Genomic DNA, 25858 nt, shown 5'->3' with positions numbered 1-25858 from the left:
TCTCGAGGTGGCCCAGTGGGGTCACAAAGGGTCGGGGAAGAGTCTGCCGCATGCTGATCTCCTGAGCTAGTTGACCTCATCCACCTCTCCCCATGCCCCTTGGGGGTCTGAGAACTGAACTGAGCTCCTCTGGTGTTCCTGCTGGCCCTTAAACAGGCTCAGATGCCTCAGGATGGGTGTTCTGCAGCTAGCAGGCTCAGCAGGGCCCAAGAGTCACCATCTGGAGAGGGGCAGCTAAGTGCTTACTGAAGCCCTGGCAGGGTGAGCCCTGGGCTAAATGCCAGCAGCTGCCTCTAGCCCCTCCCTCAGGGACCTGGCACCCACCATGAATACAGTGTGCTCCGCTGGATGGCCTGATTGAAAGGAACAGGGGCAGTGCTTGACACACAGGAAGCTTATTTGATGGCTGAGGGTGGGAATGAATGCAATTTGGTGCCAGGGTCAAGGACCCAAATTCAGTCTTAAGTATGGAGTCCCTGTGAGTTGGGGACAATGTGGGGAAATCAGGCCAGAGCTTGGTTTGGCTTAAACTCTCTTGCAAATGACCAAAAGGAAGTCCTCAAACTAATTCTGGGCTGGAGCTGCAGCAAGGAAAGACAGCAGTGAGCTATAATGAAGAATTTCTGGAAATGCCAGATGGGGAGGGACGAAGCCAAGGCCCCAGCCACCTCTGCCCCCACCATGCCCCCAACTCACAGCCACTTGTGCGGTCTTCTATGATGGGCCTCTTTCTGGTGGGGCCCAGGCCTGGAAGGAAGGCTCCTCACTAGGCTGGAGCTGGAGACCTGATACGGTTTTGGAAACTCTTCTGAAGTTGGTTTTGGAGGAGAGGGGTGGTGAATGTGTCTGGGAGGTGCGTGGGCAGATAATCCTGCTGGGGAGCAGAGCAGAGTTCTGCAGGGACCCCTGGGAAAGGAGCTGCCCTTGATCTCCCTTCATTATCCACTGCACTCAGGCTCAAGATGCACTCCTCTGCTCAGGTGAGGAGCCCAGCCCTTGCTCTTCCCAGACCCTCACCAGTCTTGAGCTCACTTAAGAGCATTTCAAGGCCCTGGGCCCTACTTCTAGACAAGGATCCCACCTCTTTGGAGATAATAAACTTAGGAATAGGGGCAGAAGGCAAGGAAGGTAACCAGGATTAGAGGAGAAATTGAGGGATAAATATAGTTGGGGAATCCAGGCTCCTGGGGGGACATAGCTCCATGGCCTCAACAACCCCCAACTCCCCCAGACCCTGAGAACCATCTGGTCCAGGCTTCTGCACCTGGGAAATATTGGCATTATTACTGTGTCAAGCACAAGGGATCGTCACAATGCAGAGACTAAAAGTGTGAGTTCTGGAGCTACTGGGTTTAAATCCTCACTCTGTCCTCTATTTGTTGTATACTTTGGATAAGTTTCTTAACTTCTCCGGACCTCAGTTTCCTCATCTGCAAGATGGGACTAGAATAGTACCTCTCCCTTAGGACTGTGAGGATAAATGAGATATCTTTAAAGGGCTTAGTGTCTACTTCATGGTAAGCACTCTGTAAATGTCAGTTGTTTAGTTTGGGATGTACTCAGTATTTGTGGAATGAATAAATGAATGAATGAATCAATCAATTTTGGGAAGGTAATGAGACAAGGAGAGAGAAGGCCTGAGAAAAGGATCATTTTACCTGTCTTTCTGACCCTGAACGACACCTCTAGGCCTCGCATTTTGGAGGGAGGGAGTTTCCTAAGGAAGATTCCATAGTCTCCCTTCCTCTCTCAATTATTTTAGATCTGTGATCCTTAATCCTCAGCTGAGAAGTCCTTCTGGATGTCTGACCCCAGTCCCTTCCACGACCATCAAGTCAGCAGGCCCTTTCTGGTTTGGGGGAATGTTTGCTGTTGCCCAGCCTACTCCTTCCTGTTCTAAGCTGGGCCCAGGGTGGGGGTGATTCAGAGTGGAAGCCCGAGGACCACTTCAGACCCTGGGAGTGTAAGTGGGGGTCATTAATTTAAAGAGAACCAATTCTGACCGGCATGGGCATGAGAACCTTTTCAGTTATCCAGATGAGATCATTCTCTTCCTCCCTTTATTGACTTTCCAGATTGTGTCTTCCCCCGCCTCCATCCCAGGCCAGGCCCCCCTTTGCCCAGCTCCTCCCTTTGAGGGTTGTCTCCTTAGGGTCCAAATTTTTAAAAGAGGGTTACTGCTAAGGCTGCACATCTGTTGGGCACCTTGAACTTTTTCCAAACATAGACTTGTTTTATGTAAAACCCAGACTTTGTCAGAGCGGTGGAATCTCCACCCAGGACAAAGCCTGGTCCTGGGTCCTTCTCTAAGCACCCTGCATCCAACCCCACGCTCCTCCTTACTTCCCTCAGCACCCAGCCCCAGACTCCAGAGCACCTCCGGCTCAGGACCAACCATGCTCACCCTTCCTCCTTTAGATAAACTTCCTTTCAAAGCCTGGCTTAATCCTTTCCCCAATTCTGAGCCTCCTTCTGCTGGGGGAGGGGTGGGGGGGTAGCAGGGATGCTGGGCTGCTGGGCAGAGGGGGAGGGGAGCGGCTGCCCGAGTAGTGACCCCACCCAGACTCAGACTGCAATTCTCCCAAGTTCTTTGTGACACAAAAGGTAAACAGAAGGCCTGGTTCCCCCACCCCCCTGCCCACCCCCCACAGATCTCTCCTCCCCCAGCCAGCCAGATGGGCTGGCAAGCTGGGGGGAAGGGAGAAGGGGAAAAAAGGGCAGATTGTGCAAAGGAAAACAAAAGAGACAGAGAGACATCAAGAGACAGGAAGCATGGAGAGACTGCGAGAGAGTTGGTGGGTGAGGGAAAAGGGGGGAGGATAAGGGAAGAGGGAGACTTGGTGACGTGACAGCCAGCAACAGAGATCCCCTGGGAGGGGCTGAGACCCAGACAAGGGAACAGAGAACACAGGGAGTGACCTACAGGGACGCAGAAACAGAAACAAGAGAAGTGACCGAGAGAGACCCTGAGGGGAAGAGGCAGGGGAGAGGAAACAGTGAGAAGTACAAACAGACAGGGAGAGCTGCAGACAAACTTTGAGCGACAGGGACCAAGCTGGCGGAAGGTCTGGCTGATCAGGTGGAGATGAGAGAAAGTGGAAGTCTTTTTGCCCCACCCCTGGCTGTATTTCTTTTGAAAACTTGCCCACGTTTTGGCATTGGGCCTGGCAAGAGCAGTTCACCAACGGGTCTTTGCCCTCCCTCTGCGCCAGGCCCACTCTCCAGCCCAGCCCAGAGCCAGCAGGGTGCTCTCCTCCTCACCTGCACAGCAGAGGCAGACTGTTTGCTGTCATTGTTCCCTGGGGAGCTCAGGCCCGAGGCCTGCTGCAGCAGGAACTGCCGGGCCACCTGGAGAGCCTGCAAGACAGGGGCTGAGTCAGCAACGGCCTGGGAGGCTGGGTGGGATCCAGGGATTAGGGCGTGTTTGGGGCAGTCAGGAGAAGGAGCTCAGGGTAATGTGGAAGGTCTTGGGGGTGAGAGAGTCACCGGTCCATAAGTGCTTGGGGTAAGGGCAGTAGGAGTCACTGAGAAGAGCAGTCAGGGTTCGGAATCAGAGCCTCTAAGGACTCATCCTGGGACCCAGTGAAGTTTTGTTAGGACTCAATGGCGGCAGCAAATGAAAGGGCCCAATAGTCAAAAAAAGAGCTCTAGAGGAAAGTAAAGGGGGTGGACTCAGGGCATTAGTAAATCAGTACTATTTGCTGAGTACCTACTATGGGTCAGGCACTGTATAAGGCAAGAGCTTATTTAATCTTCCTCTGTAAGGCTGTGAGACAGGGATTACTGCCCCATTTTGCAGATGAGGAAACAGAGTCTCCAGAAGGTTAAGTAATTTACCCAAGATCATACAGCTAGGAGATATCAGAGCCAGGATTTAAGTCCAGGAAGCTTGGCTCCAAGGTCAACTGCCTTATTGGGCAGTCAGTCTGTGAGGGTGTGGGGGTGGGAGTGGGGACTTAAAAAGTAGGATTCACTGTGGAGCCAGAGCACACAGTTAGGAGGATGAAGGAAGAGCCCTGGGGTCAGTGGCACAAGGTCTGAGTACCATGTGACTTTCTGAGTTCAAGGACTGTACATGCATGGTGCTGGAGGAATTAGATCAAGTTCTGAAAGGTGAACTATCAGCAGAGATGCATGGATCATGGTCGTCCGGACTTGGTGGCCACAGTGGCTTAGACTGAACTGAGCCAGAGGGGTCAGGAGTAGGAGGCATATAGAGACTGCTAGAGGAGTGGCTTTAGTGGGTCAGTGTGACACTCAGGAGTAGGAGTGGCCTGGGAGGTAAACTGATGGGCAGTGAGACGTCTGGTAGGAGTGAGGGGTCAGGAGGGCCCAGGAAATTATCTGTGAGGCCGGCCAAGCACTCTATGCCGTCTCTGTGGGTCAGTGGAAGGTCTGAAGGCAAGTTCTGAATCCACATTTGAGGAGCACAAAACTTAATCTGCCTCCAGACTGCTCAAGACCCCCTTGGGAGCCAGTGCAGTTGCGTCCAAGCCCTTGACACAGGGCTCCAATCTTAGGCAGCCCTGGGTTTGAATCCCAGCTGTGCGGCCTGCCAGCCACGACCTTGGGCAAGTTATTCCAGTTCTTTGCACTTCAGTCTCCTTATCTGCAAAACTGGGGAACTACTCATCTCCAAATTACTAGGGGGATTAAAGGACCAATGTTTGGCATCCAGTTGGCATTTGGGAAGTGTTTACTCTCTTCAACTCTCATTAATCTCAACAATTCTCCATTTTACCTCCTCCAGCCTCTCCCCAACATAGCCTTGTGCCCTGCGCACTTATTAGACGAAATGAGCCCGCTTGTGGCTCACTCTCACATCTGTTCACACACGCACTTGTTTCCTCCATATAGGCGCCTATTCTCCAACCCCACCACAAGCATCTTCAAGGAAAAACCTTTTAAGGTGAGATATGGCTGCACTACCCATTGTTCAACAAGGGAAGAAAGTGACCACTGTGTACCAAGAATATACACACATCCACCTTTGTGCCTGTTCATCACCGGAGAGAACAGCCAAGCCTCCAGAGGCTTTACATCTAGTTTACCTGAGAATGGTATCTAAATGCTCACTGGCTTATTGACGGGAATGCATCCTGCAGCAAACCTGGAGCTCAGATTGGTGTCCTCCTCACAGGCCACCCCCACCCCACCTCCTTCCCTGGGCCTCACACCCAGAGAAGTGCCCTGGGCTTCCAGAGGGAGGCAGAATGTTTCTCCTCTTTCAGATTCACTTTGGAAAGCAGAAATCTGACCTTTTAAGTAAAAAGACTCTGTGGAAAGAGGAGTAAGGAACGGCGGTGGGTGAGGAAAGGCAGGGAGTCAGGTGGTCATCAGGAAGGAGCCCCTGCCTCTACCTTGCTTTTACAAATCCCTCCAGGTCTACTGACAAGTGCTCTTTGTCCTTCAAAGGTGGAGGCAGGATAGGGTGGAGGGGGTACAGGGATCAGAAGCCAGGGCGCAAGGGTTGGGGAATAAGATGGCTCAGAGAGGCTGGCCAGCCCAGGCGACCCAAAAGGGACACTGTTTGGGGTGGGGAGATGAAGCACTCCAGATCCCTGGGGAGCAGGGGAGAGCAGCAGGGGAGGGGCTTCTGGGGGAAGCTGGGGCAGAGCCCTGCTCAGTCTCTTGGGGTGGGGTGGGGAAGTGGCCAGGGGAGTTGAATTCACTCCCTACTGACTGTCTTACTTTGTGGTCTCCTGGAGCATGAAATTACATGATTTACAGGAAAAAAATGACAAGGCCTTGCAATCTCATTCTTGAGACCTCCCTCCGTGTGACAGGCCCTTCTCACCTCCCCACCCCACAACCCCTTTTCTTCTTCCTGCCCAGGCCAGTGCCCTCCCCTTTAGGCCAGATGAGAGCCAGGTAAGACCTTAGGTCTGGCCAAGGCTCCCCTCCCCCACCTTCCCACCATTCCTGCTCATATGAAGGTCCTCATTCACCCACTCCTCTCACATCTATGAAGTACCTGCTGTGTGCCAGGGACCAGGCTAGATGCTGGGAATATAGAGAAACAGAACATGGCTTCTGCCCCCAGGGCTCACAGCTCAGGTTCTGTGATGATAGTCTCTTATAACGAATGATAAGGAACTAGTCAGCCAGAATCGAGGGTGGGTGCCAGGGCTCAGAGAAGGCCTTCTACCTGTAGAAGTCTGAGAAGGCTTCCCAGAGGAGGTGGCAACACTAACTGGAGTCTCGCCATCTGAAGGGAGAGTTCACATGGTGAATGTGGAGGGTGGTCACATCTACCACTACCATGCTGCTGCATCAGATGTGTTCACACTGCCTCCTGGCACCGGGGCCTGGAGATCACTGGACCACCCACCTCCAAGAGACATGGGAAATAACAGGTCCTAACTCTGGCAGATCCAGCCCCACTTTCTTTGATGATGCCAACCAGACTGGGGCCTCCTTGAAAGCACAGATGTTGTCAAATGTAGCTGTGAACCCCCACCGCCACCCACCAGTATACAGCAGCCATGTGATACCCACTCACAAAACTCATTTTAGTCTAGGCTGAATACGGTCAGCCAGCACTAAGCTTAGCAGCTAACATATGCCTTGCAACTTTCAAAGCACTTTTTCAAACATTTAATTGAATCTTCACAACACTGAGCTAGGTGGAGCAGGTATTGATAACCCTATTTTACAGACAAGAAAACTGAGGCCTTAGGTTCCACAGCTAGGAAGTGGGAGAGCAGGGTTTACCCCACTAAGGGGTCTCCACGATCCCATGCAGAGTGCAGCAAGGCCTTCAAATCTGCCTTTCCCCTCGCATGTGTTCAGCCCTCCAGTGAGAAAGGGAAGTGAAGATGGAGGTAGAGGAGGAAGACCAAGAAAGGAAACTCCAGGGGAAAGGTGGGCTCAGTTTCCCTTCCCTAGAAACAAGAGATAACCAAACACAGCCCTGGGTGAGTAAGATGTTCAGATACCCACTCCAGGAAGAAGCCATTATGGAAAACTTAGGGGAGGAAGGAAGGGGGGGCTTAAGCAGAATGGGAAACAGGGAGCCATTTGGCCTCTCAAACCTTCTTTTTTCCCTCCTTCTACCCCTTGGACTGAAAACCAAATGTCCAGCTCTGTGGTTTGGGGATGACATCCAGTTTTCCTCTAAGGGAGGTGTACAGTCCATTCATGCATGGACTTCAAGAGAGATCTAGATCCAAGTCCTGGCTCCACCATATACTGGGTAACCTGGGGCAAGTCAACATCTCTTTGAGCCTCCGTTTCTTCCTCTGCAAAACTGGAATAAAAAACAAACAAACAAACACAAAAAAACTGGAACACAACCCCATACTTTCTTCATGGGGTTCCTGGGAAAAGCACATGGGACTATGCACACGGAGTACTTAGCACACTGCCAGGTACCCAGTAGGTCCTGGACGAACACTATTACTATGATTAATCTTTCACCAGCAGCTCCTGGTCATTTGCCTGGTGCCACCCAGAAGGCCTTGCTAACCAAACCCTCTTTCAGCCCAGCCCACATTTCCCCTCAAGCTTAAGAACTCAGTCTCGGTAATGAAGCTGAACTCTCCTCCCCCAACCCCCATTCAGAAGTCATTAGCAGGATCTCTGCAATTAGGAACAAATGGCTTATAACGGATGGCATCCAGGGAGGGCAGTTGGGATGGAGGAGAATGAAGCTGTAGCTTTGAGGGTAACAGGGAGCTGCTATGAATAGAAAAACAAGTCTTGGTGCTGTGGGGTCTCTCTCTCCCCTCCAGGATGGGATCACACTCCTATTTCTGGTTCTGGGAATTTGGGGTTGGTGGGAGGGGTGGGAGAGGGGTCATTCTCTCCAGGAAGCCAGGTGCAGGGTTGTTTACCAGCCCTTTCAGCAGGCTGGAGGGTCCCAGATCTGTGTTGCGGTGCCAGCCTTATTCTCTGTGTGTGCGGGAGGGTGGGGATGTGATAATCAGGGGGATGAGCTTGAAGGGCTGCTGAGAATGAGAAGTCAAAGAGCATGGGCCACAGCCCTGGAGAGCTCCAAGTGTTAGAAGGTATTGAGTCCAGCATTTCTTAAATTGTTGCTCATGGCCTAGTAGCGGGTCATAATATCAATTTAGCGGGTAAAAAAACAGGAATTTTCTAGTTCACTGATAAATGAAGAAATAGAGACCCAGAGATGGGCAATGATTTGCCCAATGGGACACAGTGACAAAAGGAGAACCTGAATGCACCAGACCTGAAACTGGGCTCTGCACAGGGAAGAGGAACCGAGCGCTGGCCGGCGGGATGGAGGAGGTACTAGCACATTCTGGTTTAATTTGGATTGTGGTGAGGGGCAGCCAAAAGAAACAAACTCCAAACTTCCTTTGTCTGCCTCTGGCTGGTTTTGGCAAAACTGGGATTCCGTCTTATCTAAATTGTCTCCATAATTAATTTTCACTGGGAATTGGCTGAATTTAGGAAAAGGAGGGACTAGAAGGGTATCTGAGCACGCTGGCCCACCTCACCCCATTCCAAACCAGAAAAGCATCCCCAGGAAAGCCTATCCCTTTTACCTCCAGAGCCATAGCACAACTATTAACTTAGCAACAATTGAATGAGTGGTTGGTTATTAAGCCCCACAGGGCACTCAGTGTCCTCAGCACTGGGGACTCAGTGTGTTTAAAGGGGCTCACATTCTAATAGGCTGAGACAGACACTACACAAAGAGGCAAACAAACTCTGAGCTGGTGGTGAGCGTTACGCAGAGGCTGGCTGGCTGGCTCTGTGGTGTGTGGCCAGGGAAGGGCTCTCTGAGGAGACACATCAGGAAGAGGCAACTCTTCCAAGCGAGAGTATCTGAGGTGGAGGAAACAGATGGTGCAAGGGACCTGCTGTGGGAAAAGCTGGGTATATTATGAATTGAAAAGCCAGTGTGGCTGAGAGAAGAGTGGCCTGAGAAGAAGTCCCAGAGCTGTGCAGGGGCCAGATTACATAGGGACAATGATTTTTTTATTTCATTCTGCACTTGAAAAATCACTGGAAGACTTTGAGCAGGAAGTGATAGAGTCTTTCAGGGTAGACACTTAACTTACTGCTAGTCAACAATGGATGCCTAGTAAGTACTCATTGGTTCAAAGTAAAGAAGGAATACCTCTTCATCTACCCCTCAAAATGCAACTCCTCAGGGGCCAGAGGGTGGAAGAAAGGGGTACAGGAAGGAGGAGTTAGAGAGCAGTGGCCCTGACTACTAAGGGCACTGATCTCGGTGGAGGAAAGTTCTCAGCCAGCCAGGCTTTGTCCTCCAGCAAAGAGACATAAAAATGAAATTACACAGAGAAGGGGGACAAGGAAGGTGGGGAGAGGAGCCCATAAAACCCCCGAAGTTGTTCCGCACCTTTTTCCTTTGGAAAAAAAAAAAACACTTTTTGGAAAAGGCTGTAAATTTTTTTTACACCAACCTCGTAAAAATGACATAGGCGCATTCTCAAATTAGAACCATTAAAATGAAAACCAGCAATGCACAGACAGAGACAGGCCCATGTGGGTGGGAGACGACTCACATCCTGGGCGTACAGCCCCGGTTTCAGGACCCCATCCCCACCAAGTGCCTTGAAAATGCCTCCTCTCTACAAGGAACTAGCCTGTGGCCTCAGAGAGATGAGAATTTACAGCTGAACTCAACAGCGTGGATGAGGGAGCTGCGATCCTTCAAAGGGCTCCTTCATTCTCTTCGTTCCCCAGCACCACCGCTCTCAAACTCAGGCAGGCTTTACACCAGCAGTGCCCGGCCTCTGCTCGCTTCCAGCAAAGATGCAGCCCAGGACTCATTCGACTCCTGCAGCCAAAACCAGCTCTGCAGGGTGTCATGAGAGGCAAGGCCAGAGTCCTCAGTGCCTGAAAGGAACCCTCTGACCACCAGCAAGGAGGTGAAACCACCAAGGTGGTGGCGGATGGCTGAGAGGTGGTGGTGTAAAAGTTCCCATGATCGCTTTCCTCATTTGTGGCGTTTGGAGGTGGCTAACATACTTCCCTCCCACCCGTATCTGTGGAGTTCTCTGGAAGTGGGTCTGTGCCAGGGTCTGGGTTCTGAGCTGCTTCACTCTAGCCACTTCTGCAGTGTAGGGTTGGAGTGGGGGCAATGGAGCAGGGGATGGAGTTCTCCTCCTGAAGATTCCTACTGGGTCTTCTCAGAAAAAAGATGCTCCCCCAGGGGAAAAGCTAACTCTCCCATCGAGGGTTCCAGGCCAAGTTCTGCCCTGATGAGGTGACCCTAGGATGCAGCCTTCTCCGCTTCAATCCTCAAGATAAATCCTTTCTCAGAAGGAATAGTCACCTCCCTTCCCCAAATTCTCCTCAGTAACCCCAGTTCTAATCAGCAGGGACAAGAATTCTGCCATAAAGGGGAGGTGAGGGAGGGGAGAAAAAGAGGGAGCTCAGAATTCCATATTAGGAGAGAAGCTGGGGGCTCTCCTGCTGGTAGAGTGGGCTGGCTCCTTTTAGTCCCAAGAAAGCAGGGGTCTGCAGATCCCTCCTCCAGGTCCCAGCCCCACCCTCCGCCCTCCTAGCACTACTCCCTCCCAGGGGGATTTTCCAACTTAGGAAACTGGGCTGCCTTTGGCTCACAGGGACCTGGGAGGGGTACAACGTGGGGGACGTTTAAAGCCCTCTCCCAGCCACAGCACTCCCCAGCTCCTCCCACCTCCCACCTGCCTTCCTCTCACTGTGTCCAGGCCAAGTAGGAAAGGGCAGTTTCTGAGTGTTCTCCAGCAGCTGGTATGAACTGGTATGATGTGCCTAAGCTTCCCCTCTGGAGAGTCCAGGCCCCAACTCTCCCTCCATGCCCAGGCTACTACTGCACAGGAGGGGCTCATTCTCCAGAAGGAAAAGGAGAATGCAGAAGGTATGCAACCAGACAGGACCTGGGGCACGCAGGCAGGAGTCCTGGAGAGAAATGGGCCCCAGACCTGCAGACGAAAGACAACTGTTGAGTGAGTGAGTGAGTGAGTGTGTGTGTGTGTGTGTGTGTGTGTGGTGGGGTGGGGGGAAAATGCACCCTCTGAATCCTCCTCTTCCCCCGCTGTCATCCCTTTAAGTAGCTTGGGCAGAGGAGGGCCAGATGGGGGAGGATAAGGAAAAAACCTCTCTTCCATTCTTCTTTTCCCCTCCCCCAACTCCCTGACATTCCCCCCCATCTCTTTGAAGGGGGGTGAGTTAAAAGCCCATTAATGTGCAGAGCCCCCCAACCCTTTTGAATCTCCTCACAGGATGTGAACGGGGTGGGATTTGGCCCAGTTGCCACGGCAACTGCGATGGGAGTTCCCAGACGCTAGGCAACCCTCCCATGACCCTCGCTGACCTGTCACCCCCGCAACCCATGGACAATGGGAGTGCGCGCTCCAGAGGCCCAGGACGCCTTTCAGGCGGCCTCAGCACCACCGTCAGCGGCTCTGCCTGCCCCCACCTCATCAGCTCGGCCCTCCTGGCCCCAACTTGGCCAGTGCACCCAGAGCAGCCCCCAAGACCTCCCCTCCCAAAATCTGACACGTACTTCTAGGCTCCATCACCCCTGTCAGAGAGTCCTAAGGGTATTTGTGGGGTCCCACTGGGAACATTTTCATACAAGTGAAATCAGATTAGGATAAAACACAGGGCAACTTTCAAATAAAAGAGCCATCCCATAGGGTAAAAATGCAGGGAGGGGCACTGTGGTAGAAGCATTTGCCTTGGTGAGGGAGGGGATGGATTGGCAGCGGGTGTGTCTACAGTCTAGTGTATTCTTTAACAGCAGCTGAGGATCGCCAGTGCCAGCTGGCCAGCACACTGCCCAGTGCAAAATAAGTCTGAAGGTGTTTGCAGATTGACTGACTGCTCCAGAGCCCACTGCACTTCCTGTACCTTCCCCTTAGGATAGACAGATTCCCCATGGGGGTAAGACTGCAGACTTGGTGAAGCCCCAAGGACAGCGTGGAGGTGGCACGGCTCTGTCACTCACCAATGACCAGGCTGGGATGAGGGAGGGGGAAGCTGGGGCCTTGAGGGCTGAAATGGGGCAGCCAGCCAAGGACCCTCTCCCTCTAGTCAAACCTGGCCTGGAAGCCAAGCCAGGTCACCCCCAGCCTCTGTTTAAACAAGCTCCCAGCCTGCTGGTTGCATGGAAACAAGCGCCTGCTCTTGTTCCAAAGTGACGTGGCCACCCTCTTCAGCACTGTTTGTTTCAGCCTAAAGTCCTGTCACGGGCCTGACTTCTGACTCGACCTGTTTCTCTCTCTCCTCTCTGTCAACTCATTACTCCCAAAGGCCAGGATTGCATTTCCAGGGCTTGTTTACTGAGAGCAGGGGAACAAGGACCGACAGACAGACGGACAAAGGCAGAGGGGCCTGGAGAGCCACGGAGGGTCCCAGGAGAATGGGACCAGTGCGACCCTCTCCCACCCCACTTCCTATCGAGTTTGCAGATGGCACTAGAGTGGCTATTTAGGGCCAGCAGGCAGCGCTGCTTTTACATCACAGAGCCCTTTCAGGTTGGAAATGAAATGCACTCATTTACTCATCAACAGACATTTCTTTAGCAACCACTATACTCGAGGCCTTGCTGCCTCCATTTCCCAGGGGGACTGTGTGATGGAGAAGAAGCAAAGGGGCAGGTGTGCTGAGCCCTCAACTAGGAACTGGGAGACTGAGGTCTACGCAGCCTTTATTGTGCCATCTCGACAAGTCAGTGCCTACTTATGGCTGTCTCATCTGTGAAATGGGAATAATCATATTGACCTAACAGGGATGGTGAGCTGATTTGATGACAGCATACGCGAAGGCCCAAAGCACCAAACAGAAGAAAGGCATCTGTTTGTCCTCTAAGGACTCTGTGGTCAGGGTTGAGAAGGAGCAGGAACCCAAAGGGCCAGGCTCTCTTTCCTGTACTTGTTTAACCTACAAGTAGGAACTTTTATTGTTGGGGACCAGAAAATGTTACCCTTGAAGGTCCCCGAAAAGCTTCATCCGTACATTGAGGGTAGAGAATAGCCCATGGACTGTTTCATTTCAATTGAAACTCTTGTCATTTTAAGTTTGCAAGGTTCTTTTCAAAGTTTGGAGCCAAGAAAACCTTTTTTAAGTCTCAAATATGTTCCTTGGCCCTGGGCACTATGCCCATAGTGAGCCCAAATGGATAAAACAGCCCTCTGCCTGCCTCCAACTCCCCACCCCAGTTTATTTGTGAAACAGATATAGGATTTTCCAGGACTGTGGGATATTCCCCAAAACAAACAGCAATAACTGGAACGTGGAATATAGATGGGAAAACATGGCTCATGTGCGATGCAGAACCAAGAAACCTGATCAGTACAGACAGTTCTGTCTTTCCCCACCCCAAACATTTCCCCAGTTATCCAGAGATCTGTATTCATTCTTCACGTTCAGTAATTTTTTAAAAGAAACTTTCCAGTTTCAGTACTCCCGAACCTCCACCACATTCAAAATTTTTCATAACTCTGTTTCAGAGAGGGAAGAGCTGGCCATACAAAATGGGTGGCCTTCGGGATTCCTGGTGGGGCATGTTTTGCTATTATGTTGGTAAAGGGTAGGATTTTGCCCTTTAACCTTCTCTCCCCAGCAGACGGCACAGACTCTGTGGGTCTCTTCCCCAGACAACCTGCTTAGGAAGGCATGGGAGATGCCAGCAAACTCCTGAGGACTCTCTCCCTAGGGAAGGGCGTCAGGCTCTTCCCTGCTCCAGTCTCCACCACTGGCAAGAGAAAGTGATTTTTGAGGTCCTCCGTTCTGCTCACATCCACATCGACAAGTGAGCTGCACGTGTCGCACACCCAAATTGCATCTAATCCTAACAACTCTGCACTTGAGATGCCAAGGAGGCCAGGGCTCAGGAAGGCCTATGACTCTGTCAAGGTCATGCCACTGGTTAAGGGGCTTGCTGGGACTTAAACCAGGTTTCTTCAATTCTTGCTTTACTGCTGGCTGACCAGCTCTATGCAGGGGTGCCAAGCTGCTGATGGTGCTGCTTCCAGTCTGACTTCTGGCCCCAAGGAATATAGTGGGAAAGAGGCCCTTAGGGGTTATGAAGTTGGGTTGTAGGAGACGGAGGACAGAGTCCTCGGGTGAACTTGAGAGAGACAGCAGGGCCACAGAGGGGCACATGAGGGCACGGTGGTACATACGCGTATGCACACACGAGGCAGGAGTGGGGTACTAATAAGCAGGGAGGTACACACAGGCCCCTGCTTCTCCATGTTCCCAGCAGACCCCCAAGGGCCAGCACCACTGGCAGTGATTCCAGGAACAGAGTCAAATCAGAGAAAGACAATCCCAATGCCAGGGTTGGCTGGGCAGGTTCTCCTCAATTTGTCGAGTGTGATTCTCCCTTTTTCCCTGGGTGGGACCAGGACATGAACCGCTGCTCTGTTATCACTCAACCAAATCTAGGCCCATCCTAAGTGCCTCTAGGTCCTCAGAGAGGCTGGTCTTAAAACTCCTGAACTCTGTACTTTAGGGTGGAAAAGGAAATAGAAGACACAGACAGGGGTTCCCAGTTTGAGTCCTAAAAATGGAGGCCTGCCTTTGCCTAACTCTCTTGGCCTTTACTCAGCTGCCTAGGCCTCTCTTCACAGCTTGGAAGCTTGGATTGGAGGCCCAGGCTGACTCGGATGTGGAGAATGTTTTGCAACAGAAATAATGTGAAGATCCCTGTGTGCACAGCATTCTCTTAACCCTGTTCAATTAGCCAGTTTCCTAGCCAGTATGTAGGTGAAGAGTGGAGTGCCCAACAACCCAACATGCCAATCTCATGCCTGCTGCCCAGGTGTGTGTCTGTCTCTTCTTATTGGCACTTCTGGGACAGTTTCAAGCTTCATGATCTCAGACCTCCGAGTCCCACTTCTCTCTCTTGAAAATGCTGTGGTAGCCCAGGCTCAAGGTGGCCACCAGAATGGGAGGGTGCACAGGGAATCCTCAGAGGCTGACCTGTCTTAAGAATGGTAGTGATGCTAGCTGGCAGGGAGTGCTGCTCCAGCAGCCAGAATGAAGTGGCATGAGGCCTAGTGCCCCCTCTCCCCCTCCCTGATACCCCAAGGCGCGCCAGCTCCTACCTGTTGCTGCTGGAAGTGTAGCAGCTCCGCAGGGCTCATCTCACCATTGCTGTCTGTGCCCGTGGTCACGTCCCTGCCCGTGCCACTTGCGGTTGTCCCTGTGGCCCCGCCGCCGCCGCTGCCATCAGCTTGCCCAGAGAGGCTGCCCACGCCATTCTGACTGGATGGAGCTGACCTGATTGTCTCCGAGGCAGATTCCACCATCATGTCGCTCTAGCGGGAACTGGAGGAGGAAGACAGACATGGTGGGAGAGGCTGAGGCTCAAGGATGAAAGTGCAGTGACTGCTGATCCCCAAAAACACAACCATCACCACAGGAGGAGCTGGGCATCCACTCCTCCTCAACTTCCCAGAGGCTGCTCCTGGGACACCTGACGGAGTGTGGCCCCTCTTGATGTCCCTGGAGGTAAGGGGTAACACCACATTCCTCAATGTTTTTTTGACTTCTAGGAGACCTCGTGCTGGGTGGGGAAGGGAGGAGACAAAGCCCTTGCACTGCCCCTCTCGGTGGGTTTTTTTTTTTTTTTTTGTCCCAGTTGAGATTTTGCACTGTTTATAATAATGACATGAAGCAAGGCTTTTTTAGTTTAAGACAAAGTATCACTCTGTCACCCAGGCTGGAGTGCAGTGGCTCTATCTTGGCTCACTGCAGTCTTCACCTCCCAAGTTCAAGTGATTCTTCTACCTCAGCCTCCTGAGTAGCTGGGACTACAAGCAACCACCACCCCGCCCAGCTAATTTCTTTTTAGATGGAGTTTTGCTCTTGTCACCTAGACTGGAGTGCAGTGGCTCGATCTCGGCTTACTGCAACCTCTACCTCCTGGGTTTAAACAATTCTCCTACTTCAGCCTCCTGAGAAGCTGGGACTACAGGTGTGTGCCACTATGACCGGATAATTTTTTTGTATTTTTAGTAGAGACAGGGTTTCACCATTTTGGGGAGTCTGGGCTCGAATTCCTGTCCTCAGGTGATCCGCCTGCCTCAGCCTCCCAAACTGTTAGGATTACAGGTGTGAGCGACCGAGCCCAACCTTTTGTTTGCATTTTTAGTATAGACGGGGTTTCACCATGTTGACCAGACTGGTCCCAAACTCCTAACCACCTGCCTCAGCCTCCCAAAGTGCTGGGATTATAGGCATGAGCCACAGCGCCCAGCCCCCCTATGGGTCTTAAACCTATACCAACAAAGAAAAGACAAAAGTTATTCACTAGGGACCCACCATATTACTGCCTTCCCATCCGCACCTGAAATGGGCTTTGTGTTTGCTCCCATCCCAGGACAGACCACCTTTTCCAGGCCACAGAAGGTCCAAAGCAATAATTATTCTACAATAAAAAAGGCCGCCACTTGCCCAGCACCTACTGGGAGGCACACACTAGGCTTGGGCATGGAGGTGTGCAATGAAGGAACCCCTGGTTCCATTTTCCATCTTCCATTTTAAAGCCCTCAGCCCAGCGCCTGGTCAAAAGTACAGAGTAGCTGGGACTATAGGCATGCACCACCAAGCCTGGCTAATTTTAGTAGAGATGTTGGCCAGGCTGGTCTCTAACTCCAGGCCTCAAGTGATCCACCCGCCTTGGCTTCCCAAAGTGCTGGGATTAAGGGATTATAGGCATGAACCACTGCACCTGGCAAGGTTTCACTATCTTTAGTATGAAAAGCGGTTCTCAAATTCTGGGGGTTCCCCAACTACCCACCGGAGTCACAGTACCTTGACAGGAACATGGATTCAGTCAAACAGGTCAGATCATGCTTGGTATCCACTACTGATATTTGACACATTTTAAACTCCCTAACTCTCAGTTTCCTTGTCTGTAGTAGGACAATGTTTCTCGGCACCTATGGGGGATTGGTTCCAGCACCCCTGTGGATACCATAATCTCCAGATGCGCAAGCCTACCAGTTTGTCCTGCGGGACCTGTGGATACAAAAGTTGGCCCTCCCTATCTGTGGGTCCTGCATACTGAAAATACTGTACAGTATTTTCCATCTGTGGTAGACTGAATCCATGGATATGGAACCCGTGGATTAAAAGGGCCAAGTATATTTCATCCCAGCCTCTGAGTCTTTGGAGGAACAAACAAAACAAGCATGTACATGGCACCTGACAGAGCAGGTCCCAGTATTGATCAGCGCCTTCTCCACCCACCCTAATTGTAAGGGTGGGGACATTGAGACCCAAACAGGTCAAGGACTTGGCCCAGATCGCACAGAGATCATCAAGGGATAGAAGCCACATGAGCATTTAGTAAGGTCCGTGGAAGCCAGCCAGTTTCTTTCCCCCCATTTGGTCTCCTTTGGCCTAGGCAGAGCCTATAACCACATGGTCTCCTTGACCCAAGTGACAGATGAGGGCCTTGTAGGTAACCGATGAGAAACTGCAGAAAGAGACTGGACTGTGATTTCTCTAGTTCCTTCCCCAAAGCATCTCCTTCCAACTCCCAAATTCTCTCCTTTCACTCCAGTACCTGGCCATTTGTTCAGCTTTCATCCTGGCTGGAAGCAGAGTAGGGAGGAGACAGAGATCTACAAGGGGTCCACAGAAGCCACATCACTGTTCCTGTGGCCCCTCTTTGTCTGTGATTCTGGGTGTCACTGTCCCAGTGAATCTGAGTGGCCTCCCAAGTGCCCTGTATTTGTGAATTTCTCTATATGTTCCCAAGGGCTTGCTCTTCCCCCAATCCAGCTGCTGCTCCACTCCTAACTTCTGAGAGAAGCTGGGCTAGGGTAAGGGCAGATGGTATTACTTGAGTGTTGGAAGAGGGGCACCTCTTCCAAGAGATGGCTCTGAAGAGATTGAGCACTCCGGCTCAGGCCTTAATGGTCGTGTCAGCCTGAGGGCTAGTGGCAGTGAAATGATGGATGGGGTGGGCACCATCCTCCACTAGCCACAGCACAGGGCTCCATCCCCCTCCCCTGAAACCACCCAGCCAGCAGCACCTTCCCCACAAGCTGAGGCCTGGGCCTCAGCTACATGAGGGGGATGGGAAGACAGGAGGGAGGGGGGCCTCTCCCCCAACCCTGGCTTTGCTGGTGGTGGAGAGCAGCTGCCCGCTCTGATTCCAAGTCTAGCTTCTCTGAGATCTGAGAAATCCTGGGCCCCAGGGGACAAAGACCAGAGCCTCAGGGGTGAATGCATGCAAAGGAGAAAGGAAAGAGAATCTGGCAGTTACTTCCCTGGGGTTAGGGAGAGTGCCCGTCTTCCAACACTCAAGTAATACCATAAAGTTGCAGATCAGACGGTTAAGTTTGGAAAAAGAGAAAAAAGGAAGAAGGAGGATGCAGACAGAGGTGCTCCTTTCTTTTCTGTCTTCTTATTGGGGGGATACAGAGCGACACCCAGTGAACAACATAATTGCTGCAATGTGGTGTATAATAATAGCTATTCAGGGGCCGATCATTCATATTAAACAGGGTGAAGCAAGCCTCTCATTTGCATGCTTGAGATTATATGCATTTGAAAAGTCATTTCCGCAGGGTGTATGAATGGCATTAATTCCCATGTGGCACGCTCTGCCCCCCTCCAGGGCCTTCACCCCACTGACACACACCCATACACCTCCTTCAATGCTCCTGCCCACCTACCAACATAACCCCCAAGCCTGCATGACAGGTACTCCCAAGAGCTTTCCGAATTCTCACCTCTGCCCTGGGACACCTGCCGTCCAAGGACGAGCACACCAGCAGCCTCATGTCTCCTGCTCACCTCTTCACAGGGTGTCGAGACTCACTGTGGTGAGCAGGATCTGGGTGCCTGGGACACCCAGCCAGCTAGAGACAGGATGGGGTGGGGTGCTGCCAGGAGGCCTTGATTATCAGTGCCCTGTAACTGCAAGGGTGTGGGGCATGGAGAAGGAAGTCAGTGTCCACAGGAGCCTGAGCCCTGGCTAGGGGAGCAGGCAGGGGCCTGGGCTCAGTCACACACCATTGTGAATGCCCTGTCTTCTCTCTTCTCTGAGTCTCTATTTCCCCATCTCTATACGGATAGGCGGTCTTGCAGGTCTCTTTTCACTCTCAGTCTGGCATGTGGACATGAAGCCACAGTATTTCAGTGAATACTGGGAAGCACTGATGGTCCACTGGAGTCACAGCTGGGTCCCTTTCCCAGTGGACTCCACCCAGTGTAGACCCGAGCTGCTTCCTCTGGTACTGAGGGGCAAGCTCCAAGAGGCCTTCCTTCCTTCTCCACACACCCCTAGCCTCCCCATCCATGCTCCTCCCCCAGCCACCAAAGTCCTCAGCAAGGAGCAGCTGAACACCCGCAGAACAGAAAGGCAGAGGCTCTGAGAATTAGACCATCTGCTTTCTAGGCTCAGCTGTGTGACCTTGGGCGAGTCACCGGGCTGCTCTTTCTGCCTCCATACAATGACGTGGGGGTTGGTCAGGACTCTTTCTAAAGTTCACCAATACTAGGTTCTTATCTCCCACCCCAGACTTCCCATACCCCTCTCCTACCACATGTTGGGGGCAAATGGAGACAGCACTGGAGGCCGAGTTATTCTGGCAGGTCCAGGACTTGTCTGAGGCTCAGGTCTTGTACTTGGGCAGGACCTAGTCCGCCATCCCTCAGCGTTCCCCGTGGGGGAGTCAGCGCACCTGGGAGCCTAAGTCGGGCCCGGAGGCTCCTGCAGATGCCGTCGGAAGGAAGCTGGGTCAAACCCGCGGCCGCCTCTTCCGCTTTGGGGGAGTCTGCGGGCCGCTGGGGGCTCCCACTTCCCCTGAGGCTCCTGGCTCTTCAAAGAACCTGTGCCGGGGAGTGCGCAACTAGGGAAGCCCTCGGAACTTGCCGGAGTCCGCCCCGTCCCCTCCCTGGCCGGAAGTGACGAGTGCTACCTACCCTGGGGCTAAAGGGGGGACCCACGGGCTGGGGTGATTTTGGGGAAGGAGAAAAGAGAAGGGGAGCCCCACACGCGGAGAAACCTTTTGTGCCTTTTCGCGGGCCCATATGGCGTAGCAAGTATTAATTACCGTCGCTTTTTAATTAACAATCGCTTAATCTGAGCCGTAACATTTGCCATGACACCCTGCGCCTCGCCGCGAACCCGCGCCGCCCGCCCTGCCAACTCATCAATTAATTTTTATTGACGTTTTCTTCCCCAAACAGGCACAATACCAGGGTTTTCCAATTAACACCTCCGCGATCTCTAATTAGTGCAATTAACAGACTGATGGATGCCTGGAGTTTACCCGCGGGGGAGGGGGGGCGGGGCAGCCCCCAGCGCGCTCCCGGGCGTACACATGCACGCGCAGCTGGAGTGGGGATGCGGCCCCAGCTCTTAAGGGACACACGGGTGGGCATGACGACAGGTAGCCCGTACCCAGAGCAAGCGTGGCGGTTGGATTTAAGTAAGAAGATATCCTTTCCAGTTCTCTGGAAACCTATAATCTAGTCTGGGAGATAGCAGGAGGTGGCCCTGCTGAGAGCCTGACCCTGGAAGTTGGAGTCTAGCCCTGGCTCTAACACCAATTTACTACTGAGTGACTTGCTTTTTTTAAGAGTGGTGGTGGTGCGGGGGAGTCTCACTTTGTTGCCCAGGCTGGTCTCCAACTCCTGGGCTCAAGTGATCCTCCCTCCTCAGTCACCCTAAGTGCTGGGAGGACAGGCCTGAGCCACCCACCGCACCTGGCCTACTGAGTCACTTGGAGCAAGTTAATTCTCTCTTCTCCTCTGAATAATGGGGAGAACTGGACTAGACGTAGTCAACTATTTTATTATTTATAATTCCAACACAGATTAGGAAGCAGATTGCAGTAAGAGGTAAGATTTCTTAAAATACAATAGCATGGAGTAGAAGGCGAGAATCATGGACCACAACGTTAAATCAGGGGGTTGCAGACCTGAGTGCATCAGAATCACCTTGGAGAACTTGTTAAAACACAGATTACTGGGCCCCAACAGAAGTTTCTAACTCAGTAAGTCTAGTGTGGGTCTGGGAATCTGCATTTATAAGAAGTTCCCAGGTGATGCTGATGGTGGTTGTCCCAGGCAATGGGGCTCCAATTGACTTTAGTTATAAGCTTCCTGGTGGTCAAAACTAGACGATATATCTCCAAAACCCATTCAATCATTCAACGTGTATTTAGGGGCCCATTAAGCTAAGCACTGGGGATCTACCTGAAGGAAACTGAAATGTGGGTCCTACTGAACAAGGAAGTACAGCAGTGCCCTTAGATGTACTGAGAACTGCAGGTGAAAGACTCAGCAAGGGCAACTGGTAATAACCAAGGTCCTAGCCCCTTCTTGTTTGTTCTAGATAAACCTGGCTCTTGTTCTTTTCCTAAAAACAAGTTTCCTAAAAACCAGTCGGGTTTTAGCCATGAACAAAGTCATGCTTCTCTCTCCTCTAATGGTTGTCCAGGAGCATGTTTCACCAGCAACGACCCTTCATCCATTCATTGGTGCGACCAATGCTTAAGTACCTACAGTGTGCCAGGCTCTGTGTATGCAGACTCCAGCAGAACAGGACACAGGCCTTGCTCTTATGGAGTTTATGTTCCCATGAAGGGGGTGCAAATGATGACTAAAGACACAAGTAAATGGAGAAGCCCAAGTCATATACATTCTATCGAGTGTGAGTACAGGACAGGGAATAAATGGGGATCTAACATGTCCCCATTTGTGGAGAGGGGCAGGGAAAGCCTCCTTTTTCAAGGAAAGGGCATTTATGTTTAGATATGAAGGCTGAGTAGGTATTGGCTGGGCAAAGTATACAATGAATGCAGGGCAAACAACACATACAAAGGCCTTCATTTTACAAAGGAAAGGTCACCAGTTTCAGACTTTCCCAGAACTAAAAATCTTTGAAATACATGTATTTCTAGATATATAAAAAGACACACATGTGGATACCAGAGCACAAGGATGCCTTCTAGTTCCTTCTTTCTCCGTTTCTTTCTAGCTATCCTGCTATCAGATCTTACTTGTGTCAAGAGATATAAAACAGAGGACTTTCCAGAGCAATGAGCACTGGTCCTACAAGTAACTGCAGGATGCTTCCCAATCCAAAGTCCCAGGGGCCAGCCTCCCCCATTCAGCCCTGGCCCCAGAGGTCCAATCGCTTCTGGCTTTAGGCTCCAGGGAAGGGGAGGGCTCCAGGGCAGCGGCCACTTTGGGCCTCTGGATTACTTAGCCAGCCACTCATTTGCCAGATGACCTGCTAACCCTTCCTGGCCTCTTACTACCTTTGTGATGTTGAGGGATGAGGTCACCAGTCTGAGCCTTGGTTTCCTTATCTGTAACATGGGGCTAATGCCAATACACCTTCTTCCAGGGTTGCTGTGGTATCAGATCACACTGCATGAGGAAGACGTTTGGAGCAGGGTAGCTACTGTAGTTATGGGAGTCCAGAAAGTCCTGCTACAGCCCACCTCTGAGTGGGCTATGGTTTAAAAATTGATTCCAACCCCTCCCCCTGCCCTTGGTTCAGCATTGAAGAAAGTGAGGCAAGACCCTACAGTGTGGGTTAGAATGTGGCTATGGCTCATTCTATAGCCAGAGCTGGGTGATGTGAGTCACGTACTGCTTGGCTCCCCTGATCATCCCAGCAGCTTCTCTCCCCAAGCACATGGGGTTCTGTGGGTTCCAGAGTAGATTTAATCCCTCTCCAAGACCCTGCCCTCCTTTAGCACTCCCTGTTGTGTGGGTCAGAGGGTGGCACCCTGGGCTTCACTCTGTACCCCCACCTCTGCCTGAGTTCCTGGCCTAGGAGTCTCCCTAAATGACTGTGACATCCTAGAAGCTACCTACCCCAAACTCTAAGGACCATTCCAGGCCTTTTAGCACAACCCTTTGGCGCTCAGAGCAGCTCAGTGCAAGGGGCAGGGCAAAGACATTCCCGTGTGAAAGGCTGCAGCAAAGCCTTTGATTTGGAAGGTGAGCCGCCATCCTGTGCCATCTGTTCCAGGTCCTCTCCCAAGTTCCAAAGAGCTCTATTCCTGAACCCTAAAAGTAAGAGATATCCTGGTAGAAAATTTTGAAACAAACAAACAAAAGAATAAGAAAAAGTGGAGTACTCATAATCCTACCACCCAGAGATCTAGCCCTTTGGGATATACAGCCTTTCCAGTCAAGCCACTCTCTCTCTCTTCTGGCATATAAACATTTAAAAAGTGAAATTGGGGTCATAATCTGTACATGGTTGGAATTTTCCTCTTTTTCCACTCACCGCTTACTATCATAAGCATTTCCACATGCCATCAAATATTTTAGGCAACAGTTTTTAATGGTCACACAGTTGCTTGAATGGGCGGCATTTTCCAGAATGTATAGAGCCAATCCCCTAGAGTTAGACATCTAGGCTGTTAGCTATGTTTTACTATGACTCTGCAGTAAACACCTTTATGGGAACAGGATACTCTACATTTTTGACTATTTGCTTCGAATACATGTTTAGAAGGTGGAACTGTGTATTTTTAAGGCTCTTGATAGGTTTATTCCCTAATTGATGCCCATAAAATTTATACCAATTTTGTCCAATTCTCCCTTCACAAGGCAGCCACATCTCGTAAGACCCTCAGGCCCTTACCTTTTTAGCCATTTCCCTCAATTCTCCGCAGCCCCTTCTCCAGGAGATTCTCAGAGCCTGAATAAGGCATTCACCACTCAACACTACAGGCCCTGCCAAGTCTGGGTGAGCTCCTTAAGCTCAGAGTGGGGCAGGGAGCTTTCAGCTGCAGCTGATACTGAGCACGGTGGGCACTGGGGTTGGAGCAAACGGAGGTGATTAAAACGCAGACCTTGCTTTTGAGGGACTTGAAATGGAGAGAGACTAACGGGCAGGTAAGCTTTCCTTCTAAACATCGGAATCACCTGGGGAGCTTCAAACAAACAAACAAACCCATACCTATGGCCCGCCCTAGGTCAATTAAATCAGACTCTTCAGGGAACGGGACCCAGGGGTGGATATTTTAAAAAGCTTTCCAAGCATTCTACATTCCCAGTGGCACCAGGATTGAGAACTTCTGCCTTACACAGCACACACAGCTTTACAAAGGTTATGTTAGACACTGGAGACGGACCATGGAGTCTGGAAAGAGTAAGGGGTGCTCCGGAAAGGCTTTCTGTAGGAGGTGGCTTCTGAGCTGAGCCATGAGGCAGCGAGGCCTCGGCACACAATTTGTGAATATATTTTATTGTTAAAAACCATCCGATTCAGAGTCCCTGAGAGTGCTTTCCTACAGCCTCTCCCTCCCCCCATGCAATTTTGTGCTCATTTTGACAGAGGAAGGAACCACACTTCAAAGATGCCAAAGACTTGACAAGGTCACCTGACTGCTAAGTGGCTGAGCCAAACTGAAACCAGGTGGCTCTCCTAACTCTTAAACCAGTGCTCTTCCCCGCATCCAAACTTCCAGAGTCACTCTGGAATCCCTCACCACCGCCACCCTCCTCCACCTTACCTTTTACTAGCTCCAGCCCTGAAACGCTCCTACAGGCCCTGGCACGGTGGCCTCCCTCAATACCCCTTCCTACTACATAGACCAAAAGGAAGAATTAACAATGAAGGGGGGAAAAAAGAAAGAGAACCAAAGATCCCACTCCATCTCATTAAGAAAGTAAACATAAGAGCCATCTAAGTGTCTAATTAAGCTTCTAATTAGTCCCTGCTTGTTACTAATGCAAATTAGATTACTCCGCTTAACTACAGCATGTCCACAACACCCTTGTTAATTGCGGCCTTTTGAAATTAAATTACTCCCTAATTAGCATATCAAAGCCATTGATTCGGAGCTGGGAAAGATGAGGGCAAGAGGAGCCGAATGCCAAGTTTGGTTAATCAGAGACAGCTAATTAAATAGTGACGTCTTACGTGGGGGGCCTGCTGGTTAAGGGGTAGGGGCAACTAGCCCAGGGCCTGAATGGCCATCTGGAACCTGGTTCTGGTACTGCCTTTGGCATCAGGGTTTCCTGTGGGCACAGGCGGGGCTCTAGCGGGCCTAGGACAAACCACTGAGTATGGCCGCGTCTGGGCCCCTGGCTGTTCTGCCCAGCCTGCCCCTGACATGCCTTGGCCCCTCCCTTCATTTCCCCACATGATTTCCAAGTGTGGCATTCACAGGGATCCTGGGCACCAATTCAGGGGCATCCAAAACACAGTCACATTTGAATATGCAAAGATTCAGCATCCTTCCACGTCTTTCTCCCTGTTCTAAGGTGAGTTCCAGAAGGGTAACTTCTGCGTGTGGTTTCATTCTTGGAAGAAAGCCCCTCCTCCCCAACAAAAGTACACAAAGGGAGTAAGTGTTGGGGGCAGGGGATGACTTTATCGTAGAGGATCTCACCCTGGCAGGGATGGGCTGGTTTCATCTTGAAACAGGGCCCCGGGAGACACAAGGCCTTATGGTAAAAAGGCCTACCCTCAGTGGTAGAAAGAAGGGAAAAACAATCACTCACCACCATTAGTGTTTTTTTTTTTTTTTTTTTTTTTGAGACAGGGTCTCACTCTGTGTCGCTCAGACTAGAGTGCAGTGGCATGATCTCAGCTCACTCATTGAAACCTCTGCCTCCTTGACTTAAGTGATCCTCTGGCCTCATTCTCCTGACTAGCTGGGACTAGTCACATCCCACCACACCCTAATTTTTGTTTTTGTAGAGAGGGGGTTTCACCATAATGCCTAGGCTGGTCTTAAACTCCTGAGATCAAGTGATCCTCCCACTTCGACCTCTCAAGTGCTGGGATTACAGGCATGAGCCACTGCGTCAGTTCCACCACCAGTTCTTAAGTAGCTGTGCAGAAATTAGATTTGGGTCAGAGTGTCCTTATAGGTCTTCTCTGAACTCTTGTTGTACAGACCCTGCAGGGTATTTTTTTTTTTTTTTT

General features: G+C 51.3%; 1 protein-coding gene across 7 annotated transcripts in view; it reads right to left on the bottom strand.

Annotated features, from left to right (window-relative positions):
- Positions 1–25858, bottom strand: part of FOXP4 (forkhead box P4) — a 53143-nt gene that overhangs the window by 18907 nt on the left and 8378 nt on the right. For 3 of the 7 annotated variants that reach the window (XM_017547238.2, XM_017547237.2, XM_017547236.2), the window contains exons 2-3: positions 15039–15261; positions 3262–3357 (exon numbers count right to left, since the gene is read on the bottom strand). In XM_017547238.2, coding sequence (XP_017402727.1) covers positions 3262–3357; positions 15039–15245 — 303 coding nt within the window. In that variant the 5' untranslated portion in view covers positions 15246–15261. Of the gene's footprint in view, positions 1–3261; positions 3358–15038; positions 15262–18680; positions 18868–19493; positions 19815–25858 lie in introns of those variants that run through there. The other 4 variants (XM_037745265.1, XM_037745266.1, XM_017547239.2 and 1 more) reach the window with 4 other exon arrangements.

The sequence above is a fragment of the Cebus imitator genome, unplaced genomic scaffold (genome assembly GCF_001604975.1).
Source record: "Cebus imitator isolate Cc_AM_T3 unplaced genomic scaffold, Cebus_imitator-1.0 Scaffold197, whole genome shotgun sequence".
In the NCBI taxonomy this organism is placed as follows: Eukaryota; Metazoa; Chordata; class Mammalia; order Primates; family Cebidae; genus Cebus; species Cebus imitator.
Note: the sequence above shows the minus strand (reverse complement) of the source record. Positions and strands in the feature narration are given on the sequence as shown.